Below are 12,234 nucleotides of genomic sequence, written 5' to 3'. Positions count from 1 at the left end.
GGTGGAACAAGAAGACTGCCCATCTCTGAATATCAGTAAAGATGTCCATCTTTGCAGCTTTGCAAATTGGAGTTGTTGGTAAGCGCTGAGTAGACGTTCAGCGACCAGAGTTTTAGTCGGGACACGCTGGCAGCCATCGAACCATCAAATCAATGGTGGCTGTCCGATAGTCAATGTTTGTTTGTCTCTCGGTGACTGAAACAGGCAGCAGCTTAAGTTTTCTAGAAGTACAATAAGAATGTTCTTGAGGCACAAGTGTCAGTAATATCTCCGACCCAGATACTGTGTCTCACCTCGTACCCCGCAGACCCGGAGAAGAAGAAGAAGCAATAAACGACCCCAAATCCGGCCATGCCGTGTACGGATGGGCAAGTATCATTGGACGGAGAAAGTGGTTTCATATCCTGGTGTGTGTGTGTGTGTTCAAGAGTGCGCAGTAGGTAGCTCGGACATTCTCTGTCGGTAGGGTATCGCAAGGGCAAGGGCGGCGTATGCGGGGATTGGTGTGGACGTTTGAATTGATTGCGTGCTAGCGTCGATTGGAAATAGAAGATGATCCAGGATCTAGATCCTTTTTGCCTCTAACTTTGAACAAGCTTCCCTTTGTTGGACCCTTTGCACCGTAGTGTAGATAGACTATTGACCATGCCCAAGTCAGTGTAGACCAAGGACAAGCTTATAACCGCGCAACCGCAGAAAATAGAGTGTACACGTGTGAGAGTGGTAAACACAGCCTGGATATATAGCCCGCCGATCCAGCCAGAGGAGAGGATCGAGTGGTGGTGGTAACCTCCAGGACGGTGGCAGTGGGGATTCCGTCAGGACGTCCCAGCCACTCCGTCGGGAACCGACCTTGGTATCTTTCGGTTTGAGATCGACCCCAGATAAAGCCACAATAGGGTCCGACCATGGCAGTGAGCTTAGACATGGACAAGAGACCGACGGCCAACGTCAGCCACAAAATAATCGGTGATAAATTTGGGATAGCGTTGTCATATGGACGAGTGTTTTGGTGGTTGATGTCGTCGAAATAAGTTCCCTGAAAATGAAAGAGGACGTTCTGATAGGAAAACTGTCAGATTATCAGGGCATACATGGATGGCCAGACTTCTAGTTCAGTATATACCTCCCTATCTATATAACCTTATACACTGCATATACAATACAGGAATCCCCTTATAATTGTAGCTCGATAATTGGGCTGTCTAACAATATTATTATATAAGGACTAGCTTCTTAAAATCCTTGGTTCTTATACTTAAACCCCAGAACCCTCGAAAAGGATTGGGATAAGGATTACTAAAATTAATTACTTCTTACTACATATCTCTTTAACCTACTTAACGTGCTTTTTAATAATTAATAGTCTAAGTATCGAATCGCTACGTTACGAAATACTATTTAGAAGTATTTATACCTAATATTTTTTTATTCCTTATTATTACCCTTATTAAGCTTATTACTATAACTTTCTCTAAGGATATAACGAATACTATCGAAATGAATAAAACCTCTCGTCCCTACTTTAATACTCTAAGTAAATATAGGGATTAAGAAAATAAATTCCTTATTTTCGTTAAAGATTATTAATTTACTAATTACTTTCTAAGTAAAGAACTAACTTTAATCTTTAATACTTTATACCCTTTCGATTCTTACCTACTTTTAACCGCCGCTTTGAATCATATAGTTATGGTTTAAACAAACCTTATAAAATTACGAAATAGTACCCTCCAATATATTAAATTTACCAATATAAGTTAATTTACTCTAATACTGCCTACGCTATTATAGCCTATTCGATTAATAATATTAGCCCTAACTATAAGAGTAGTAATTACCTCCTCCTCTATAGTAACTCTATTAATTTCAATTTCTTCCAATTTGATATTGGCTACTCCTACTAGCTAAATTTAAAGTATAATAAACCAACCGTCATCCTCTTCAAATACGGTCAAAACTACTAATAAATCTATCACAAATTGGGTGTCACGGCATGGCTAGATAGTTGCCCGGGGACATGGACATAGCACGCCTGACAGTCGCGACACATCGGATGGAATGAGGCTCATATTCTTATCGATAAAACCGTACAGATTAGGAAGGCGGGTACGAGTAGCAGATCTAACTTATATATTCAGATCCGTGATGCCCTCGTTCATCAACCTTCCTTTTCCCTCTTTACACTTAATATTACTTTAATTTGTGGCTTCTAATCTTATTATCGTATTTCTCATAGGATCACGCTTTCACATAATATTAAGTATCATCCTTTCTTTGACTGGGGACGGCACTAAACATCCCACACGTACCTACTCGGACTAAACGTCGCGAGCGAACCCGAACGACACTCGCCCTAATTATCGCAAACATCACAGAACTGAACACGAAATTGACACGAGCTATCATGACTTAAACCGATCTTTCCCCACCCTCGATCAGTAATCATAGCGAAGGAAGTTCAACCTAGAAACACTAGCGGCAATAAAGCTAACACGATCTGGCCGGCCAGCAACAACAAACCCACTCCCACGAAACAACACAACTCCTCGCTCGTCCAACTAGTTGAGGACGGCAAAATAGATAACATCTCCCAACACTACCAGTCTCCGTTTATCGACCCGGATAACTCTAATCACCAACCTGGAGACTCCCCAAAAGTCAACCCCACCCCACCGGTTAGGAAATCGACCTCGATTCCATTCAGATTCTCGACTTCAGCACCCCGTCAAACCCAGCTAAAATCCCCCTCCATCCCCAAAGGCAAGGCTAGGGCGTCCTTAATCTTCACACGCCCCAAGCACATTAGTTTTACGACGAACCTACCCAAGTACGTAGCAAATACCAAAATCAAACGACGCTCTCTCTCTACCCACAAGTTATCCCGCGTCTCGGACAACGACCAGAGCCTAGAATCACTATACTAATCGTACACCAACAATATCTACCTGGTAGCCTCCAACCCGAAGTACTATCACACCTTACAAGACACCACCACAGACCTATACGAACAATTCAACGCCCTAGACCAACACCACCAACGCAACAGCACGGGCACCCTCTCCTTCCACCCCTTCACCAACAAGGCCATAGAAACAGGTATACTATCCAGCTGGAGCGGTAAAAAAATAGATCCCGTCCAGTTTAAAATCGCGTACAACAAGGATCCCACTGGCGTATAGCATAAGGTACGCGCCCGCTTTCTATTAATCAACGCCTACACCGATCTCGTCAACAATTTCCTTAAGATGTTCAAAAACGCAGACTCTAATATCCGGCGTATAGAATCTTAGGCTACCCTCTTTACCCGACAAGCACTAGCGTTGTCAAAATAGGGACCAGCCAAGGATTAGGACAAATAATTATTTAGCGAGATCGCTATGCTTCGCGAATAGAATCAACTATTTCAAAACACTATCACGTTACTTATACGTTCAAACGGCATCGCCGTAACTCCCACAGGTACGGACCAAACACAGAAGCAAGAGGCCAAAACACCCCCTCAAAACAATACCGTACTCCACCACAAAGCACCCACTCGTCCAAAATAACAGCCTACGGGGGCGGGAGGTAACCCCTCTAATAATGAACCTTCGGGTAATAACGATAATAATAGTCCGCCACCTCGACGGTCCAAAGATCCGGCGTACCATCGGGCGGCTACCCCACTCCCTAACGTAAAGGCTCCTATCGCCGGTCCGGGCCGCTCTAAACCCAAAAAATTACCCAAAGTACTAGACGTACCAGTCTTCAACAACGAAGCTAGCGACAAGGTATCCTTCGAGGCCTGGTCCTTCCAGATAAAGAACAAACTACGGGTAAATTGGGACCACTTTAAGGATAAGCAGGCCCGTATAGGAGAGGTCATAGCCCGCCTAGGAGGACTGATAGCTAATAGCATTATCCCCTACTTAGATCCCGACACTCACCCCAACGCGTTCTACACCGCTGACGATCTCCTAGCCCACTTGTAACATAACTACTATAACTACAACTCTCTTAAGAGGGCAATACAAGAATTTAAAAGGCTCCGAATAAAATCAACAGATCGATTCCAAGACTTCAAAGTAGTCTTCATACGCCTCGCCGGCCAAAACCGCCTACCCAAGGCAATATAGAAGCGCGACTTACACCGCAAACTTCCCAGAAACCTCAGAGTAGCTACGGAAACCACCTACCTCGACCCCAGGAAATCCTTTGATAAGTACGCCCGTCTCCTCCAATCTATCGATAAAAGCAACAAAATAGAAGAGACCTCTTACCGCAAGAAATACGTCAATCAAGCCAATACCAGCCCCAGCCGCACTCCCAAAGCGGGTAATAAAATAGCTTACTCGACCCCCAAATACTAACGCCCTTCCCTAGAGGAAATGAAGAAACTGCGCGCTAAGGGGAAGTACTTCAACTACTGCAAAGTAGGACACATATCAAACGTTTACCCAAAAAAAGCAAAGATTAAGAAAGTCATTAAAGCCCAACTTACCGCCATTACTAATAAGACTTAGGGAACCCAAACGCACTCTACCACCAATACCAACGAGGAGTCTATAGACCCCATATCAGGCCAAGACAGTACGGATTTCTCTAGCGAAGAGGACGCCAATTCAGAGTCGGAAAACTAAACACCCCAGGGCCCGAAGGCTCCTTCCTAGGGGAAGTATCAATCAATAACGTTAACTCAAACAACCAAGCTAACAACACCCACCTAAACTTCAATTTGTCGAATTATTTGAGCGAGGGAAAATCATTTCTAGTCACATAAACTATAATTAACAATAGACTATCTATTACCACACGACGAGCACTAGTTAACATCGGAACAAATACATACCTAATCGTAAACAAATCGTTTACCAACAAACTAAAGAAATACCTACAACTAGAGTCCTATAGCGACTTCACACTAGGACTGGTAACACTATATAAAAAGGCTATACCTAATTCTATCGAACTAGTGCTAAGAGGCCACTTGCATATAGATGGGGTCACATTTAAAAAACAATGGTTCATCGTATTACCCAATCTCAAAAGGAACATAATCATCAGAAGAACATGGCTGGAAAGGAATGATATCCTACCAAATTATCGGAAAAATCACTTAATGTATCGATCACATATAATCCACTTACTGGGGCTAAAAGACATAGAGGTTGGGCAGATAAGGCTAATCCAAGACCTATCGTATCAGAAGGACGTCAAGAAGCGTAAAAAGTTAATAGACGAAGAAAATATAAAAAAGAAAACTGAGCGTCATACAAAAAAGCTGCAAGCAGTACACGCTCGCATCCAGCAGCTCGAATCGATACCCGAGGCGGCTAGAAAAGACAACGCATTACCGGCGGACTATATGGACTAGAGGCCCTCCAACTTCTTACAAACTAGACTGACCAAAACCCAAACTACAGACCGGCGAACTCGTAAACTAAACCTCATATACCGGGAGCTCCACGACCCCGAAGGAGCCCCAACCACCCCGCCACCCCCACAACCACCCCTCTCCAAAACAAAGACCCAGGCGAAGGACCCCTACCCGATAAAGGACCGGCAAATAATATTAGAAAAAGTGACAAAATACTATCACAACGAATTAAAAGTATTCAACAAAGTAAAATCAGACACATTACCCCAACACCACAAAGACATTAATCACAAAATAATCTTCGAAGAGGGTAAGAAACCAGACGACCTAAAATTCAACCCCCTTAACAAGATGACTGTAGAAGAACTCGAAGAATATCGAAAATATATAACCGACAACCTCCAAAAAGGATTTATCGAAGCCAACTCAGCACCCTAGGTGGCGCCAATCCTATTTATACCCAAAGCCAATAGTAGCTTACGCTTTTACGTCGATTATCGCAAACTCAATACCCTATTACAAAAAGACCGCTACTCTCTACCCCTAATCAACGAAACGTTAGCCAAAATCAGCGAGGCCAAGATCTTTACGAAAATAAACATACAGCAGGCCTTCCATCGCATTCGTATATACCCGGGCCATAAGGACTACACTATATTCAAAACTAGCTTCGGGGCATATTAGTACAAGGTACTACCCTTTAGTCTATATAAAGGGCCTTCGTCTTTCCAAAGACTAATCAACGACGCCTTAATGGGCTATCAGGACTTCTACAGCGCCTACATCGATAATATCCTAATTTTCTCTAAAACCGAAGCCGAACACAAGATCCACGTAAAAAGAATACTAGCAAGGCTACGTAAAGCTAGACTCCAAGCGGATATCAAAAAGTACGAATTTCATATAACGAAAACAAAGTTCCTAGGCTTCATCATCAATACTGAAGGCATATCAATAAACTCCAAAAAGGTTATAGCCGTACGGGACTGGAAAATACCCCAAAATCTGAAGGAGGTATAAGCTTTTATCAGGTTCTATAACTTCTATCGCAAATTCGTTCGCAACTTTGGCAGGATTGCTAGACCGCTAACTAAGCTAACCAAAAAAGACAAAATCTTTCTATAGGACGAGGAATGTTAAGAGGCGTTCAACAAATTAAAAGACAGCTTATTAAACGCACCAGTACTAACGCATTTCACATTTGGCAAGGACACCCGAATCGAGACAGACGCCTCCGACGGGGTATATAGAGGAATCCTATCCCAAAAGCAAGACGATGAAGAATAGCATCCCATTGCCTTCTTCTCAGAAACAATATCCCCCGCCGAACTCAACTACCCAGTGCACGACAAAGAGTTATTGGCCATCATCAAAGCGATTAGATTGTAGCGTCCCGAACTAAAAGGACAACCTTTCACCATATTGACAGATCATTAAGCATTGGAGTATTTCTATATCAAACGCCTACTTAATTCCAAGCAAGCGGGTTAGTCTAAAAAGCTTTCAAAGTACGACTTCAAAATAACCTACAGACTCGGGAAGGACAACGTAGCGGCGGATGCGTTATCGAGGAAGTCAAAAGAATTAAAAACAGTACTAGAGAAGAGAGACGACCAGAGAACGTTACGCCTATTAAAGCCAAAAGACAATTACTTCGTATTTACAAGGGATAAGGAAGAAACGAAAACGGCCGACATCCTAGCAATACTGGGTACTAACGAATTAAACCCCAGCGAAAATAAGGAAGGAGAGCCAGCAACAAGAACGAACTTAAACTTAATTGACACCTTACTACAAACAAACCGCACCGCCAAATCACTAGCCATTTACAGAACGAAAGCAGAGAGGGGTAAGGGGTCTTTCGAGGAGAAAAATGGCTTGCTATTATATAAAGGTAGACTAGTAGTACCAGAAGACGGACACCTCAGAACTGCTATCATCAGAGCGTATCATAATACTCTACTAACAACACACCAGGAAAGAAACAAAATAAGAAGGGTAGTATCTAAACGATACTAGTGGCCGGGTATCACCGCTAAAGTAAATAGATGCGTGAATAACTACTGGATCTATCGGTCATCAAAGGCTCTACGTAACAAGACCCTGGGCCTCCTACACCCCCCGGAGATAGCTCCAAACTACCAGCCTTAGCAAGCACTAGTAGTAGACTTTAAGTCAATACCCACGGACTGACATAGATACAACAACGTCCTAGTAATAGTAGACAGGCTAACGAAAACATCCTAGTATATACTATACAAAAACACAATGACAGGAAAAGAGGCAGCAAAACTATACTTTGAAGGCCCATACCGGATATTCAAGTTGCCCTGACAGGTAACCAATAACCGCGGCCCCCAATTTATATTAGAATTCGTCCAAGAACTGGCCCAGTTATTAGGAATCGAGTAGAAGTTAAGCAGCTCTAGGCACTCACAGACAGCTAGCCAAGCAGAAATCATAAACCAATATATCGATCAACGACTACGGCCATACATTTCCCATCACCAAGACGACTAGTCCGAAATTCTGCTAACACTCGATACGATACAAAATATGCTCCCTCATAACAATCTAGACGGCATAACTCCCCATAAGGTAGTCTTTAATTGGGAACCACACATGCCGTTTGACTAGTCACAAAGGACAGGGCAGGAAGAGCCGGTTTCCCCACGAGATAAACTATCCCGACAACAAGCTCTATAGGCGGCTAAACGACTAAAAGCAGTACAGGACGAGGCACGCGCAGCAGTGAAAAGATCTCAAGAGCGACAGACCAGGGCGGCAAACAAGCATCGCAGAGAGCCAGATTTCAAAGTCGGGGATAAAGTCTTCATCATCAAGAAGAGCTAGTCCACGGATAGACCCAACAACAAGCTAGACTTCCCCTTAACTCGCACCCCTTATGAAATCGTTCGGATAGTCGGACACTCATACGAACTAGAGACCCCGCCAACATAGCAAGGATCCCGAATCTTCCACGCAGACCGCCTTAGAAAAGATCCGGGAAATCCACTACCAGGGCAAGCAAATACAAACCCAACGAGGGAAATTATCAACAACGAGGAAGAATGGGAAGTAGAGAAGGTAGTAAGCAGCAGGCTAGTGGACGGGAAGGTGAAATACCAGGTGGATTGGAAGGGTTAGGATCCTAACCCGGAATGGTACCTAGCAGAGGTATTCAAGAACGCAGCAAAGAAATTAAAGGAATACCATAACGACGAGGCAAACCATAACAAGCCTGGACCACCAAAGAGGCTAGGCATCTAGCTACGTACGGCTAAAAATAGGGCAATAGCGAAAGATTACAAAGATAACAACCTTCCTCTAGAAGGTACAGCAAAAGGGAAAAAGCTACGCAGACGAAAATGAGGGGAAGAAGCGGGTTAATAAGGATAGGCTAGAAGACAATAGAGTACAAATCGTAGCCTTAGTTACGTAGTGCAGCGGCGTAGAGTAACAGCCCATTAAACTAACAAGAGCGCACCAAGGTCTGATAACATCTATCCTCTATCGGGAAAGCGGCCTATTCGAGTCACACTAGGAGAAATTTTTTTTACAAGTTTTTTACATTTACAACAACCAGGTTAAATACATGGTCGCGATACTTAGCGTGGAGTTTGGGTTTCTAACATTCCGTCGCAACAAAACAAATTGGACCAACCGTTGCAATAGGTTTACATATCATCTTTCTTTGTTACATACTCAATTGTTTCCTTTCATCGCATATCCTTTTCTTATGGCTCTAGGGCTGAGCCTTCCTTTTACGGGGGGGGGTAATATCACGGCATAGCTGGATAGTTGCCCGGGGACATAGACATGGCACGCCTAATAGTCGCGACATATCGGATGGAATGAGGCTCATGTTCTTATCAATAAGACCGTACGGATTAGGAAGGCGGGTACGAGTGGCAGATCTAACTTATATGTTTAGATCCGTGATGCCCTCGTTCGTCAACCTTCCTTTTCCCTCTTTACACTTAATATTACTTTGATTTGTGGCTTCTAATCTTGTTATCGTATCTCTCGTAGGATCACGCTTTCACATTGGGAAAAGGACCTTACCGTTTTATTAACCGATTTCTTATTAATTAGTAAGTATATATTTAATTCCGACAAATCTACTAATAACCTTCGGTATAAAATCGTTAGCGACTTTAAATTATATAATAATCGTATTAAGATATAAATATAAGAGACCATTTATATTAAATATAAAGTTAATACTTTTGATAAATTAGGTATAACCCTAGAATAATTAATTATATTTAAAAGAACCTATAATTGCCGTCCTATTAATACCCAAATTGAAGTTCGCCGTCAATATTACAAATATTTTAAACCTCTTATAAAAAAACCTAAGAGTAGGATAAATAAATAGATTAATAGCCAGGATAGGATTATAACCCTCGCTAAACGTTATACAATTCTAAAAACTACTTAAATTAATATTTAATTTAATAACCTTCTTAAATATTTAAGAACGGTTCGTCCCCTTTAAATAGCCGGCGTTAACTAGCACTGCTTTATAAATATCGAAGAGAATATATTAAACTTTCGAAACGTATCCGGCGATTTCCGCCGTAAAAGTATCCTTAAGAAGATTCTAGCCGTGTTAATAAGTAAAGCTTATAATATTAAGAAGGGAAATTTCGGAATAGGGCCTACATTAAATAAACGCGATATCGAAGACAGGGACACCTATTAAAATAAACTATATTATAATAAGAGGAAGCGAACTAAATTAATAAAATCCTTAGAAAAGACCCCTCCTTATTATAAAATATATAAATAAGGTATCCACTCTCCTAAAAAATATTAGTATATTTTCCCACATTTAGCTAAAATTAGTTAGAAAGGAGGAAAAAAAGACTTAGGAGGTTATTAAAAAGAACCTTCATAAAAACGACGAATTACGTACAGAAATCAATATCTATTATAAATAATTAATTAAATAATATAACGCTCCTTTCTCTAATAAGGATTTTAAGAAAGATAATAATTCTAACTACAATAAAAACTATTAAAATAACTAAGAGAATAATAATACTCTAAATTAACTCGCTAATAAAGGCGTCTATTAAACTACTTTCAATATTAATTAAATAGCCTCCTAAATAAGGGAAAGCGAAAACGCAATTTACCTACTTAAGAACTACATAATATTCGACTCTAAAAGTTCGTTATATATATTCAATAAAATTATTCATTTTATTTCATTTCGGCGCACCCTATATAGGGAAATTTTATAGGTTAGAAACTTAATTATTTCTATTTAAGGATACAATATTATTAACATTATTATTTAAGGGAAGAACGGATTTAAAAAATTAAAATTAAAAGATATAACATTTAATCCTAATTTTGTATTTAATTTAATATTTTTCTAACTCCTAAGGAAGTAAAACTATTATTAGGATTATAAACTACACAATAATTATCTCCGCTCCCCAAATAATATACTCTTTTATAAATTATTTTTACAATATAATTAAACTATTTTTAAAAACATTCCCCTTACTAAAATTAAGGTTAGTTTCTTTATAAGATAAAACTAATTTAATTCTTTACTAACTATAAATATTATAAGAAGAACGGTCTTTTTTAATACTACAAATTTAAATATTATAATTTTTGAATCCTTAACTACTTTTATAACGTAGAAGGAACTTATTTTAAAGGCCCCTCTACCGTTTAATATAATATATATAGCACTACGAAAATCAAACGCTAAATTAAATAAAAATAATATAATCGAAGTAATAAACTAGGCGAAAAGTTAGCTATCGACTTCCTTAACTATAACCCTAATAAGATAAAGTATATTAACGTAATACTAATTATTTATCGATATACCGGCTATATTTAGGACTACTACCTTCAAAATAGGATAATTCCATCGATCCTCGTTTACTTCAAAGACTTATTTATTATCCTCAAAAACTGGTACGATATTAAACTACAATACGTTAAATATAATAATACAATTATTAAAATATAAGCTATTAAAAAGTTTTTCGCTATTAGAGGAATTAAAATCGAAATATATATTCCAAATATTCAAATTCAAAATAGCGGGGCAAAATATTCAAGGGGTATTATTAAAGAGAAGGGTAAAACTATAATTATTAGTACCCAAATAATAGAAGGTTTATAAATAAAAATTATATTAGTAATTATTTATTTAATAAACTGCTTACCCTATTATATTTACAATTGGAAATCCCTATACAAACGATTTCATATTTTAATTATTCGCTAATATAAATTCACCACCCTTCGAAAGCTAAACTTCTTATACTTTCGAATTTATAGCTATAAAGTTTACGCTATAATTACAATTACTTAATTAAAGTAAGAGAGACGAAAGAAATATAGTTTAAAGGTATAGATCGGTTATTTTATTAATTATTTATCCTTATTTATTTACCGGATTTAGAATCCTTATAATAATTGTATTATTAATATTTGAAACGTAATCTTCGATAAAGATACTATCTTTATTAAAGATATTTTTAAAGAGAAGGCCAACTTTAAGGTTATATTTAACGAATTCGCTGATTTATTTAATAAATAAATTAATTATACGAAACTTACAATTACTTCGGGAGCCGAATCGATTTCGAAGACGTATATATAATTAAACTTCCTAATAATTTACTATTATTAAATTTAATAGAGAGCGAAAAAAAAATATAAGGAATTCTTAAACGTTATAACCTATTAAAAATATTCTTTAATTACGTCCTCAACTATTACCCAACTCCTCCGAATTTACCACCGCCGTCTTCTTTCTTTATTAGTCTCTTTTAAAATACCTATCTAAAAAAAATATTATTACAAATAGATTTATTCTATAGAAAGTAACCTTTAAC

The 12,234-nt window shown here is 39.0% G+C and overlaps 1 protein-coding gene across 1 annotated transcript; it reads left to right on the top strand.

Annotated features, from left to right (window-relative positions):
• Positions 1-4,780: 4,780 nt before the first annotated feature.
• B0H65DRAFT_417663 (uncharacterized protein) lies at positions 4,781-5,356 on the top strand (the record flags this gene model as incomplete). Its single annotated transcript, XM_062824102.1, has 1 exon — positions 4,781-5,356. A coding segment is annotated over one exon (576 nt), but the record flags the coding sequence as incomplete, so codon positions are not given.
• Between the last annotated feature and the right edge of the window lie 6,878 nt (positions 5,357-12,234).

The sequence above is a fragment of the Neurospora tetraspora genome (assembly GCF_033439725.1).
Source record: "Neurospora tetraspora strain CBS 560.94 chromosome Unknown B0H65scaffold_1, whole genome shotgun sequence".
Taxonomy (NCBI): domain Eukaryota; kingdom Fungi; phylum Ascomycota; class Sordariomycetes; order Sordariales; family Sordariaceae; genus Neurospora; species Neurospora tetraspora.
Note: the sequence above shows the minus strand (reverse complement) of the source record. Positions and strands in the feature narration are given on the sequence as shown.